The following is a 13981-nucleotide window of genomic DNA, read 5'->3' as shown; positions in this document are numbered from 1 at the left end:
TGCTCAGCTGGGAGATCTGAGTTGAAGTCTCTGCTCCATTTGTGTATTCAAACCTGGGTTTCCCATATGCCTTAAGCACTGGGCTAAATGGCACACGTGCACATTCATGACGCTAATTAGGCTAAATTCAGGAAATAGTTTTCAGTTGACCAAAACAGCAGTGTGGTTTTTGCGGGGGGCGGGGGAGGTGAAGTATTCATCTGAAAAATTTTGTGCAGCTCTAGTCTGTACCCTGGGTGGGAAGGGACAGGAAGGGGAGGGCAGCCTCTGCATCGTATTAGCTATTTCTGTTGTTTTTCTCCTTAGATCAAGTACTACTTCCTTTTTAAATGTAAAATCACTTTCAGAAAAAGTAATTGGACATGGGCCCTGTTTTACAAAGCAGTAATTTTATTCTGTAATTATTCTTTGAAGAACCTGGACTAGTGCAGAACAAATGAGGCATCCTTTAATATTATTACAAGTATTCAGAAGCGATACCCTGATGTGCTCTTATTCTGGATTCAGCCATCCATTTCAGCACTATGAATCTCCAATTACTCATGGGCTTTGTTTAGACTGGGAGTTCTTGGTCATGTTGTTCCAAAGTTAATTGATTGCCGATTAACTGGAGTTAACTAATATAGTTTTAGTGCTACACTATGTGTTCCATAAGCACTCGTTCTAGATCATGCTTCAGCAGAGTGTAAACTGAACCATGACCAGGAACAAATGATTGTGGAGTGGGATAGATAATAAGATGGTAACTAACATAATACTGCTGTATAAATCCATGGTAATCCAACACCTTGAATGCTTTGTGCAGTTCTGGTTGTCCCATCTCAAAAAAAGATACAGGGAAGGGCAGCAAAAAATGATTAAGGGTACAGAACAGCTTCCATATGAGAAGATATTAAAAAGATTGGGACTGTTCAGCTTGGAAAAGAAACAACTAAAGGGGGCTATGATAGAGGTCTATAAAATGATGAATGGTGTAGAGAAAGTGGATAAGGAAGTGTTATTTACCACTTCGCATAATACAAGAACCAGCGGTCACCTGATTGAAATTAATAGGCAGCAGGTTTAAAACAAACAAAAGGAAGTACTTCATCACACAACACCTGTGGAACTCATTGCTGGGGGATGATGTGAAGGCCAAAAGTATAACTGGGTTCAAAAAAGGAATTAGATACGTTCATGGAGGATAGGTCCATCAAAGACTATTAGACAGGCTAGTTAGGATGCAGTCCCATGTTCCCTAAGCTTCTGATGACCAGAAGCTGGGATCAGATGTCGGAGATGGATCACTTGATAATTGCCGTATTCTGTTCATTCCCTTTGAAGCATCTGGTATTAGCCACTGTTGGAAGACAGGATACTGAGCTAGATTGATCATTGGTCTGACCCAGTATGGCCATTCTTATGTTTAGATTAGCATTCAAATCACGTTCGTTAACTTGCGTTACAACCTGACCAAAAACTAGTCTAGACAAAGCCGTAATGAATTGTGGTTTTTTAAGCATTCCATCCTGGGCCAGCACTATTCTTTATATATCCTAAATAGGTCCTGAGGTCAGACTATGTTTAAGTATGGATGTTAATCATGGTAAAAGCACAGATGATCACAATCATAGCTATATCATTATTCTGGTTACATTGTGGACAGGGCCAGACACTATGACCCAGGGCCAGTATTATCAGTACTGCAAAAAACCAACTCCAAAAGTATTTTTAAATGCAAACGTGAATTAGGTATTTGCAAAAATTGCCTCTCAGGTGTTTAGATTCATCAGAGGGTGATGAGGCTAGCAAGTTCAGGACAGCCAATTATTGTATATTTTTCACTCCGAGTAACCCTTGCTGGCTGAGCAGCTCTTCAGTTTTCCAGTCTGTTCTGTAACTGAACTCTCTCTTGCATGGGCCAGTCCTGTGGAATGTTTTGTAATCAATATGAAGAGTAAATCTGCTGCTGATTCCTTTGTCTTTACTTTTGGAAATAAATTGTTTAGTTTTTTAAGCCTTCAGTCAAAAGAGGTATACAAAGGCCAAGCAGTCCTCGGAGACCTCACTTCAGTCTGTCCAAATTTTGTTTTTCTTCTAGAGTAAAACAGCCAACTGAAACTCATTTGATGTATCTTTCCATTTTGCAGATGATGTGTTTCTGCCCAAAGACATTGACCTAGACAGTGTAGAAATGGATGAGACAGAACGGGAAGTGGAGTATTTTAAAAGGTAAATAAAAGTGCTGTCAACCCTGCATGTACACCTGTTGTGTTGCTTAATATATGTGACCAAAATGAAAATAATTAACTCTTTTTGCATAAAAGCATGTGCTTTTACTAGGACTGTCTTAAATCACCAGTCACTGCTGACACAATCTGGTTACACAATGAGCTTCAAAGCTATAGCTTTATGGGTAGAAATTATAGTCATGTGGCCTTAGCACAGAATATGGAGAACCGGACAAGAGCCAATAATATGTATTTGCCATACTGGAACAGACATTTATCCATGTCATCTGCTCTTCTACCTCCATCACTGACATTACTTATTACTTTGGAGGAAGACTAAACTTTCCCACAATGCACTTAGCTATCTGTTCAGTGCTGTCTGTTTAGTTTTTTAAACTGTTGATCACCATGGTATCTGAACACTTCGTACAATTTCTTCTGAACTCTGGCAAGTTGTCTACTTACACCAAGAAGACACATTTAATGGGCTTTATTTTCTATCATTTTTTTTAAAAATTGTTTCAGAGGTTTCCTTCATAGATATAATCAGTCAGAATTCATAGAAAATCCAGTTACAAATATTGTTATACAGTTTGCCAGTACTCTTTACAATTTCTAGCAATGAATTGTACTACAGCAATGAATGGTACAGGCTGACTAGGAGTTGTGTAACTGGTACTTTTTACTGCCTCTGTAATGTAGTTAGTGTCACTTTATCCACATTTTGGAATTTCTCTAGCAAGTTGCCTTTAAATCTCCTCCATTCCAGGTTAAATAAAAGCTTAGTACGTGCAGGGTAACTTTTGCCTTGCCCCTCTCACTCTGTTCCCTCTCTTCCGTGGACTTTAATTCATAGGCCTGATTTACTCCTAAAACTTCAGTCAACCTAGCTACATCATGCCCTGAGCCCTGTAGTTAAGTAGACCTAATACCCACTGTAGGTTGACCAGGTCAACAGAAAGGTCTTCGGTTGACCTACCTACCACTGCTGAGGGGTGGTATCAACAGAAAACCCCCTTCCATCAATGCAAGAAGCTTCTGTAATATGGTGGTACAGCATCACAGCCATAGCAGTGTAGATGTACTTTTAGTGAAAGCAATTTAGCACACCAAAGAGGAACTAGATACTACTTTTTGTGAGTGTGTTCTCTTGAGGCTTACATGTAACTACCACAGATGCTAAGAATTGCACAATCACACTCAATAGAGAATATAGCTTGCCGTTGATACAGGACACAAATACACGTTAACAATCATTAGAATACGTGCTTACCTGTTCTATTGAGTTGTTCTTGAAACATTGTCTTATTCATGAACTATATGTCCAATGAAACTAGGTAGATATTTTTTTGTTTTGAACTTTTATCCAGACAAATGGACTATTGTCTTTGTCCTAGTTATAGCCACTTCCTGGATACTTTCTCATGGCATTCATTTGTGTCTGAAACATAGCTTTTAAAAGTACAGATTCACTACAGTCAGGAGAGGACCACTGTATAGGAGTAATGGTGTCCTGAATACAGATGATATGTAAAGCAGAGGCACTGACAACTTAAGTTCATTAATTAGTCTATCCTGGGGGGGTGTTCTATTTTTACCAAAAAAAAAAGTGTTGGCTCAGTGTCTAGGCAGATTCCAGTTTGGATAATAACATTTTCTTTGCCTTAGTACTTCCTATTCTTTGTTGAATGCAGTAGTCTTCACTATATCTCTTAAACGTTAGTGTTACTGCGGACTGTTAAAATGGTTGGTATATTCCACACCAGGGGTAGTTACATTTCAGTGGTGGGTGAAGTGTTTCCTCTGTGTGTGATTTTTACAGTGTTTTATGGTCCACTGGGATTAAAGATGCTATTTAAATGCAAACTAATATTTGTACCTTTTTGCTGGTAAACAGTGTAACGGTTTCACTTTATCGTTTGCTTGTTTTGTTTACAGATTCTGCTTGGACTCTGCCAGGCAGACAAGGCAGAGACTTTCCATCAACTGGTCCAATTTTAGCTTGAAAAAAACCACCTTTGCTGCTCATTGAAATGACACAGTTTGGGGAGGGAACCCTGCAGGAATCAATGAAAGACAACTCCACTTATCTGTCCTGCTGTGCTGAGAGCTTATCTGGTCTTGAGCCAGTGCTGCCTTGCCTTGTCCCCAGTGCTGTGTGGATCTGCACTGAACCCCTTGGCCTGATAGTTCTTGCAGACTGAGAAATTGCCACTTTCTACCTGAATTTGTTAGCTTGTGTGCTTGTAGTCTGTGAGTGAGACTTACTTGATTGTAGCTGTATGCTGTTGGAGTTGGAACAATAGCTTTTTTTCCAACTCCTTCTGATTGCCTTGGCCTCAGAGACTTTAAACCTGCTTCCTAGGCTTGGGTGGAGGCCAAAATCTTATTTTGCATCATCTGCAGTGGCTCCTGTCACTTCTGCATCTAGCTATGTTTTGTCATTCTGACTCCTGACAAAGGAATGGACCTAGTCAGTTGCGCTTTCATCTGCTCCAGAACTCTCCTGACACGGTTTCATGGAAAAGAGGCTCTCATGGGACAAGCATTTCCTCAGTTCTTTCACAATCTACTGTTAAAGAGTGTACAAGTTACGCTATTTGTGTTTTGATTTTTTCCTGACTTGTAGCCAGCTTGTGTAAGAATACTTGCAGAATGAGAACGTTTAAAAAAGAACAATACTCACACTATCAAATCTGTTATAGAGAGTATAATTGTATTAACACTGAAGCCTAACTGGCTACTTTTTTAACATATTGTTAAGTAATATTAAAATCATGTCTTTCTTTTTGAAAGATGGAATACATTAGTATGGCAGAAGGCTTGTGTCTTGCTTATTTCTGCTTGGGGACAGGGAGTGGAGGAACAGAAAGGGACTGGTGAGTAAGCTCTAGACTCTTCAAAATGTCTGTGAACAATTGTATTGAACCCATCCAATAGCAGTATGCACACTATCTGCTGTAAGTATGGTGTACTCTTGCGAATGCTGGAATTCATACCATGGATTATACTCTGATAAGCACTCTGATACCTCTCTTTCAATAGATATTATGTGAGGAGAGAAACTACATAAAGCTTTAATACCACTGTAGAAAATACGGTACATGGTATGGTTTCCATGCTACCACAATACAAATGTTAAATAACAATAGTACAGGTCACCAATGCCTTTTCTAGCTTGAAGGAATAACTCAAGGTTCTGATTTGATTAAAGATACTGTTATGTAAATTTAGTGCTTATGAAAGTGGCTATGGCATGATAGCTCTAGAGACTGAAATCTTCTCTTTGTCTGTAGATGAGACACAGCACAGATAGAAACAGTACAGGCTTTCCACTCTTGCTCAGCCATTATATCTCACCTTATCCTCGAGGGACTGCTTTATTGAAATGAAGACGCTCCTCATGCACACCCAGTACCTGGTTTCTCTATTAACTCTACAAACAATTCTACTAATTAATGCCAATTATTTTGGATAACTGATGGGCCATGCATGGAAAGTTGAAATCAGACTCAAACAGCAGTCAAATGGGAACAGCTTTTGGTCTGTGCCAGACTGGGCTAAATTTTACCCAGTTATGTAAAAATGAAAGGATTCTTGTCCTCATCAGCTCTTTGTGCTATATAATGCACTAAAGAATACCATTGATTTCAACCCACCATTGTAAAGATTGGCTATCAGTGTGAAATCTAAGCTCTTCAGTACCAAGGTATAACACAGGGTGGCATTGTGGATCACAACTACTTGAAATTTAAGTTTTGAATGATTTATTCAGCAGCGAACTATTAGTGTTAAATGGAATGTCTGCATCCTATCATGTGAACAGGTAATGTTCGAGATTCCAAATACTATGCAATTTTCTTCTCTTCCCTCTTCCCCACCAATAGGTGTGCTTTTAAGGGGGCAAATGTTGGGTTTTCTAAAATCTATTTAAAATACATGTAAGTCACTTCCTACACTTAGAATGTTTTAATAAAAATTACCTTTCCTCCCCATGTATTTAACATGGTGCACTCAATAAGCTGTTTATATAACATGATTTCCTTTTCTCTGTTTTGAAAATATTCATTTTATAAGACTTAACAAAAAGACTTCCCCCACACTTGAATTGTTATATGTAACTTTCATTCTTAGAAGTTGGTACCTCAATGTTCTTCACAGCTGACCAGAATATACAGATAAAGCTTATTCAGTTCCAGCCACTCCATGGAAAGCATGGAAGAATAAGTCTGAATGGATCACCTATTGCTCCTGTCTGATGAGAATTTACAGGCAAGTCGCTCCTCCACCCTACCCCCACTTCATAATTGTTTCAGTAAGGACAATCAGAGGTGTGGACAGGGCTAGGATCCAGGAACCCAGTACTAATCCTTGCTCTAATAGTTACTTTTTCTATGATCTTGGGCAAATCACTTAACCTCTCAGTCTGTTACCCTGTCTGTAAAATGGGTATGATAATACTTTCCAAGCATACAATAAGGCTTCATTTAGGTAATGTTTGAAAAGTTCTGTGAAGATGCAAAGTGGTATCTAAACACTGAGCATTATTATTAAGGTTTGTAAAACACAATATTATTGCCTGAAACATCATTGTCTTTGCTCAGAAATACAAATTTTCTGGCTTGATACATAAATATATTTAGGTCTGTTTTCTTTAACCTAAATGTAACTAATTTAAAAGTTTTCTAACATAATTGCAGTGCATGCAAAATGCAGTTTTGCATCCAGTCTGCTGTGGGGAGGCTCTCTTTTTTTTAACTGTATTTCTTACATCATTGTCTGTCAGACTCTGTCTGTATTAGGGGTGTTTTTCAAACAATTTCCCGCTGTTGCTCATGCCAGTTCAGTGCTACCAATATTAGCAGCTTTGAAAGCCATAATGTAGACAGGCTTCCAGCTGCCACTGCTGTTCTAAGCACTGCCATCTAGCCTCCTCAGAATGGATCTAACCTGTCGTTCTTGGCCTGTCCACATGATGGCTCTTAGCACTGCTAACAGCAATTATGGTAAATTTATTAACAAGGTTGGGAAATTCTTGAAACGTTTCCCAAGTGCAGACAGGAGTTATGAACAGGGGAGTCCAAACCATAGGGGTACAGAATTGTTCAGGCCTTCATTACTCCCTAGATCCAAATAGGGTTAAATGTGGATGTTCTAAGCCTGCATCCACACTAGCAGTGATCATTAGTGACAGTCAGGGCTGGATTAATGCAGGGGCATTAGGGACTGCAGCCTGGGCCCTTGGATTTTGAGGATACCCCAAAAATATGAATCAATTACTTCATTGTTCTTCAGCTGGCAGCCTGCAGTCCAGTTCTGACTTGTGAGGGGCTTCTGTTTGGCCCACTGCTGGGTATCTGCTCTCCTTTCATGCCTCCTGGGAAGCAGCAGCCAATCACAACTGCTCCACAAACTGCTGAGCTCAGTCCCCCTTCCCTCAGGAGCTTAGCCTCTACTCTCACAGGAAGGGAGAAGCCGTCCCTCCTCACAGGAGAGGAGGACAAAACAGAAAGAGCCCTGCAGCTCCACACCCTCTTCCCTTCTCCCCTCCAGTGAGCAGGAATGGCTTCTCTCCACTCCCTCCCTCTCTGTTATGCCCAACCTGGGAAGGGAGAAGGGGGGTAAAGAACCCCTGGCGGGGGCCATGCTGCAGCCCAGTAGAAAGCAAAGCCCCTTGGTCCTAGTGATTGCCTTTTGGCCTGCCAAGGTTTGGACATTTACATTTTCTGGAAGGCCAGATAAGGCATTGAATACCACTGCTATAAATGCTATAGGTTATTAGGTAATTAAAGCCATAGCATCACTGTGAATTACTACCAATTATGTGCCTAAATAAAAATGGTTTTATGCATTGTAATTAGGGCTGTCAATTAATCACAGTTAACTCAATTAACAAACAATTAACTCAAAACAAATTTGATTAAAAAAATCACGATTAATCGCAGTTTTAATCGCTCTGTTAAACAATAGAATACCAATTGAAATTTATTATAAATATATTTGGATGGTTTTTTCTACCTTTTTAAATATATTGATTGCAATTACAACACAGAATACAAAGTGTACAGTGCTCACTTTATATTTTTATCACAAATATTTGCACTGTAAAAAGATAAACAAAAGAAATAGTATTTTTCAGTTCACCTCATCCAAATGCAGTCTCTTTATCATGAAAGTTCAACTTACAAATGTATATTTTTTGTTGCATAACTGCACACAAAAACAAAACAATGTAAAACTTTAGAGCCTGCAGGTCCACTCAGTCCTACTTCTTGTTCAGCCAATTGCTAAGACAAACAAGTTTCGTTTACGGGAGATAATGATGACCACTTCTTATTTACAATGTCACCTTAAAGTGAGAACAGGCATTCGCATGGCACTTTTGCAGCAAGCGTTGCAAGTTATTTACGTGCCCGATATCCTAAACATTTGTATGCCCCTTTATGCTTCGACCGTTATTCCAGGGGACATGGTTCCATGCCGATGATGCTTGTTAAAAAAACAAACAAAAAAAAAGTTAATTAAATTTGTGACTCAACTCCTTGAGGCTGAATTGTAGGTCTCCTGCTCTGTGGTTTTAGCTGCATTCTGCCATATATTTTGTGTTCTGGCAGTCTCTGACGACCCAGTACATGTTGTTCAATTTAAGAATACTTTCACTACAGACTTGGCAAAATGAAAAGAAGGTACCAATGGTGAGATTTCTAAGGGCAAATCTACACGATAGCGGTACATTGGCGCAGCTTCACCGATGCAGCTGTGCTGCTGTAGCACGTTTGGTGAAGACACGCTATGCTGACGGGAGAGCACTCTACCATCAGCATAATTACTCCACCTCTGCGAGAGGCAGAAGCTATGTCGGTGGGACAGCGTCACTGTAAGTTGCATCGCTCAAGGGGGTGACTTTTTCACACTGCTGTGTAACGTACATTGACTTAAGCGGTAGTGCAAACCAGCACTTAAAATAGCTACAGCACTCGACCCAAGGTTTAAGAATCTGAAGCGCCGTCCAAAATCTGAGAGGAACTAGATGTGGAACGTGCTGTCAGAAGTCTTAAAAGAGCAACCCTCTGATGCGGAAACTACAGAACCCGAACCACCAAAAAAAGAAAATCAACCTTCTGCTGGTGGCCTCTGACTCAGGTGATGAAAATGAAGGTGCATGAGCCCGCACTGCTTTGGATCATTATTGAGTAGAACCTGGCAGCATGGAAGCATGTCCTCCAGAATGGTGGTCAAAGCGTGAAGGGGCATATGAATATTTAGCATATTTTGCAACACTGGCTACAACAGTGCCATGCGAATACCAGTTCTCACTTTCAGGTGGCATTGTAAATAAAAAGAGGGCAGCATTATCGCCCCTAAATGTAAACGAACTTGTTTGTCTTAACGTTTGGCTGAACAAGAAGTAGGACTGAGTGGGCTTGTAAATTGCACTTTCACGATAGAGATCACACTACAGTGCTTAAAAGAAATAGAATTTTCAATTCACCTCATTCCTTTTTTAGAGTGCAAACATTTGTAATAAATATAAAGTGAGCACTGTACCATTTATATTCTGTGCTGGAATTGAAAATCCGTATATTTGAAAATGTAGAAATTATCCAAAAATATTTAAATAAATAGTATTCTATTATTGTTCAACAGTGCAATTAAACCTGTGATTAATTGTGATTAACTTTTTTAATCATTTGACAGACCTAATTGTAACTCTTTCAGCTTTACAATTGGTATCTCAGATTTAAAATCTGGAACTGAAATAATCAAGGTCATTTAACAATAAAATATTTGACATCAGGCATGCGTGTTGGTAAAATAGTAAAGGGAAGGAACTGAGTATGCAAAGAGGAGGCGGCAAAACTATAACAACTCATCAAACTTAATCCAGCCCTGCTGAACATGGCAATGGTGAAAGCAGTAGTCTAGCCTGGACGCCAAAGATTTTTTTTTATAACCTATTCAGCAGTGTCTTCAGTACAGCCACCTTTGCTGATGATAACACCTGTGGTAAACATTTTAGATCTTAAATTTGCTGATGTAAATGAGACCTACCACAGTGAGGACCCAAATCTCAATGTAACCCATTTTGACGACTTTCCAGTTGTAACACCAATCCCTTGTTGTGTTCATTGTTGAAGTTAGCATTATTTGCTCTAATCTGGATAGCAGCTTTATAAAAACACTTCAGTATATCACTATCTGTATTTCAGTGAAGCAAAGACAACCCTCTTTGCATCTTATTAGGTCTTTATTCATTTTAAAGTGGGCTCCTTCATATTAGAATACACAAATTAAACCCTTAAATATTACTAGTATAACTTTTATTTTGGTAGTCTCTTACAATTTCAAATATATCTCAGCACTAATTAAGTTGTGCAATTTGTAATTATAGGAACCCCACACATACAATAAGTACGCACATAATGCACGTCTGAACAGGGTGAGGCAGCATGGAGAGTACAGTATAGCTTTTTTGACTGCCTTATTTTGCATTTACACCTTCAGAAAAATCTAAGTTTAAAGATTAAGTCAATTGATAGGCCTCATACTTTAAAGGGAAACTTTCTATATTAAAAATTGTATTACAAGTAAGTGCTAATGATCGGAATCCCAGTTAGGCTTATCTGCAATTCAGGAACATTCCTGTCCTGTCCTGAACATTCCTGTCCATTCTCCCCCTCCCCTCCAAAATCAAATTTTTCTTTTCTAAAATACCAATTTTCCAAATTTTACATGTTTCCAGAGCTGTCAGAATAGATGGCTTGTATTTGTTACCTTTTATCTTAATTCCTTATGTCTTAACACACAAGACTAAAAATGTTAGGTAAATTGATGTCACTATGCTGTGTTTTACTTTGGGTGTATGACTCTCTTTTGGGGGATGAAACTAGACTGGTCAGCTATAACCTCTTCAACCATTCTCACTTTGGTCTTGTCCACACTTGGTAATAGCCAGCTCACACGTCAGAGATGAGTTATCTGCAGAAATGCACAGGCTCTTAATGTGTAGACAAGGGCATGCAGGATCTTATACCAATTGAATTAGTCCCATTTACTTCAGGAACACTGCTGAATTAGGGTTATTCCGAAGTGTAGACATGTCTCCATTTCTATGGACTACCACAGGTTCTGTTTGTAGTAGGTGGTGATGGTTACGCATTGTTCTGTGCCGATCCCTGTGGTGTCTGGATGCCATTGCATAAACTTGAAAAAACTTCAGTTCCTTCTCAGGAAAGGAATAAAACTCCTCCTCTCCCCACAGGCTAAAGCCAGTTATTTCAGAAGTTTCGCATTTCAGTAGTTTATTTCCTAGAACATGCAGCTAGACCTATTTCACAACTTGTTTCTAGACGAAGGCAGATGAGCCAGTCCTTGTACCACACCTTAAGAATGACATGACTCAGGCTCAGGCTATCCCTATCTGTGACAAATTCCATAGGTAAGAGCCTCATAAGTGTTTCCATGTCAAATGCCGCTGCTCTGGTGGTGTGTAGTTTCAGAGGTGATCTGATAGCCCCTAGCACATTTAGGGTATGTCTACATTGCAGTGTAAGTCCAGGCTTTGAACTCGGGCTCAAGCCTAACTCCGGCTTCCATCTATACACAAATCATCCTAAGGACCACATGGGGGTGGAGTGTCTGAGGCTAAGTCAAGCTGGAGCCCAGGGTTCAAACCCTATTGCTTTGCAGTGAGTCAGCCCCACTGGACTTATGCTCTGGAAGTCCCCCAAAAATATCCCACAGCCCTATGGGCTGACTTTATTTGTCCTCCGGACAGTCAAGTTTTCCCACACTACACCACGAACAAAGGACTAGAAGGGCCACATTTTGGGATGGCGCTAGGAAGGCTGGGTTATTGGTGGTTGGACTTAAGCCTTGGAGCCCCAGGTTGGAACCCAGGGTTCAATAATTCATAACTTGGGGGTTACAAATGAGTGTAGATGCTCAAGCCCTAGGTTAACAAACCTGGGGTCAGCTAACTCGAGTTCTACTAACCCTGAGTTTACATAACATTACCTTAGGCTATGTTTACCCTGCAATTAGACCCCTGCAGCTGCTCTGTGCCAGCTGACTTGGGGTCCCGGAGCTTGGGTAAAGGGGCTGTTTAATTGCAGTGTAGCCATTCAGGCAGTTGTGAGACCCTCCAACCTTGCATGGTCCTAGAGCATTTGTGCCAATTTAAATGAACAATGTCAACTTTCATTTTTCTTAAACTGAATAACTTTTTTAAAATATAGTGTTCTGATAGAGCCCCTTTAATAGGATGGTCTGGATTGTTTTGGGGTTGTTTTTCTTAAACCTTCTAAAAAGTTGTGGTTTGTGTCTGTTTTTTTGTTGTCTGTCTTTTCCCTGTTTACCCTACTGTGTGTTAAAACTTTTTGCATGGACCTAAGAACAACATCAACCCTTTTGGGCTCCCTTTTTCTCCATCTTCCTCTTCCCTCTCGTTTCTCTGTACACACCTGCCTATGCCTCTTCATATTTAATTTCAGCTTTGCTGCTGCTGTTACCAATAAACCTCTTCTTGTAGAGTGCACATGTGACCTTCCTGCAGTTCTGTGCCTGAGAGATGGCTTCCTGTTTGGGCACAAGCCAGGAAGCACAGCTAGCATCAATGAAATGGTGACATGGAATCTACCCAAATTGCTGATAAATGCACCAAGTAAACAAACTGGTAAAAAATTTAAGGCAAAATACACCTTTTCTGCAATCAGATTCCATTGTAATAATTTTATAGGGTTTCTAGTTGCAATAGTAGATACAACATACTTGGGGAAACATAACTTACAGGTTGGCAATCTCCCCTTTTAATCAGTGCTATTTAGAGGATGCGTATACCTTGACTTGCTGCTCTACAGATCACTGGTTTTCCTGGCTGGTTTCATTGACTTCTTTTAATTTAATAAAAATCTTTTTCAATTTGTGGGTTTAAAAAAAAACCACAACTTTTTTGCAGTCTAATTTAGGGTCGGTGCTCCTTGGCACTGCCCCTTTCAACAAGATAGAATTTCAAAGTAGAGCTTATTGTCATACATTCATTTGGCAACGTTGTCTAACCAGTAGGCTATAAATGCAGTAAACACTCCTCAGCCTTTACCCTTCTATTTAAATCTTTATTCTGTTTCCTCAGGTACTACAGAGGTGGGTGTGAGAAACAAAATCTGCACAGATGGATGGATCTATCAATGCAGGCTACTGGGCAATCTTTCCCTGGAGCTGCCAAAAGACTGTAGGCAACTAGTGATAAGAGTTGAAGTTTTCATCAGCTTGTGTTTTCTTAACCAGCATCAATCTCTGTTCTGCTTCCACTAGAAGCATCCAGAGCGAAATTGTTGTATATTTTAAGTCCTACTGTAAATCTAAATAACAAGCTAATTCATTGCTTTTAGTTAGTGGCAGAGACCGATAGAGGAAGGACTGGTCTTATGTACAGCAGTTTTATTTGTGGCCCTGTTTTCATCATCTTGAAAGATAATGTATTTTCTTGCTTGCTTCTTTGCCTCCTTCTCCAGCCCCCATCAGTTGAAAGCTCAAGCTTGTGCCAAACCTTCTCTGAGGAAGGTCTTTAAATTCTTCTTTGGTTATGTCCCCTTTTCTTCCACCCTTGGAATCCTGCCTGCTTTAATGGCTTACACCCTTTGATTTACTGGCCCATGTAATGTATTGCATGCTCAAAGAGTGGTGTCAACTATGAAATCCAAAACTGCCATTGAATTCCATAGGGCCAGGATTTCACCCCTAGTTTCCGCTCACCACATCTAACAAAGTCT

The 13981-nt window shown here is 39.8% G+C and overlaps 1 protein-coding gene across 1 annotated transcript in view; it reads left to right on the top strand.

Moving 5' to 3' along the window:
• FAM193A (family with sequence similarity 193 member A) overlaps window positions 1-6134 on the top strand; it is a 103069-nt gene extending 96935 nt beyond the window's left edge. Inside the window, exons 21-22 of the mRNA XM_084625861.1 lie at window positions 2130-2211; window positions 4149-6134. Of these exons, the coding sequence (XP_084481987.1) occupies window positions 2130-2211; window positions 4149-4242 (176 nt within the window). The 3' untranslated portion in view covers window positions 4243-6134. The remainder of the gene's footprint in view (window positions 1-2129; window positions 2212-4148) is intronic.
• Window positions 6135-13981: the final 7847 nt, after the last annotated feature.

Source organism: Lepidochelys olivacea (genome assembly GCF_965140295.1).
Source record: "Lepidochelys olivacea isolate rLepOli2 genome assembly, chromosome: 4".
Lineage (NCBI taxonomy): Eukaryota > Metazoa > Chordata > Testudines > Cheloniidae > Lepidochelys > Lepidochelys olivacea.
Note: the sequence above shows the minus strand (reverse complement) of the source record. Positions and strands in the feature narration are given on the sequence as shown.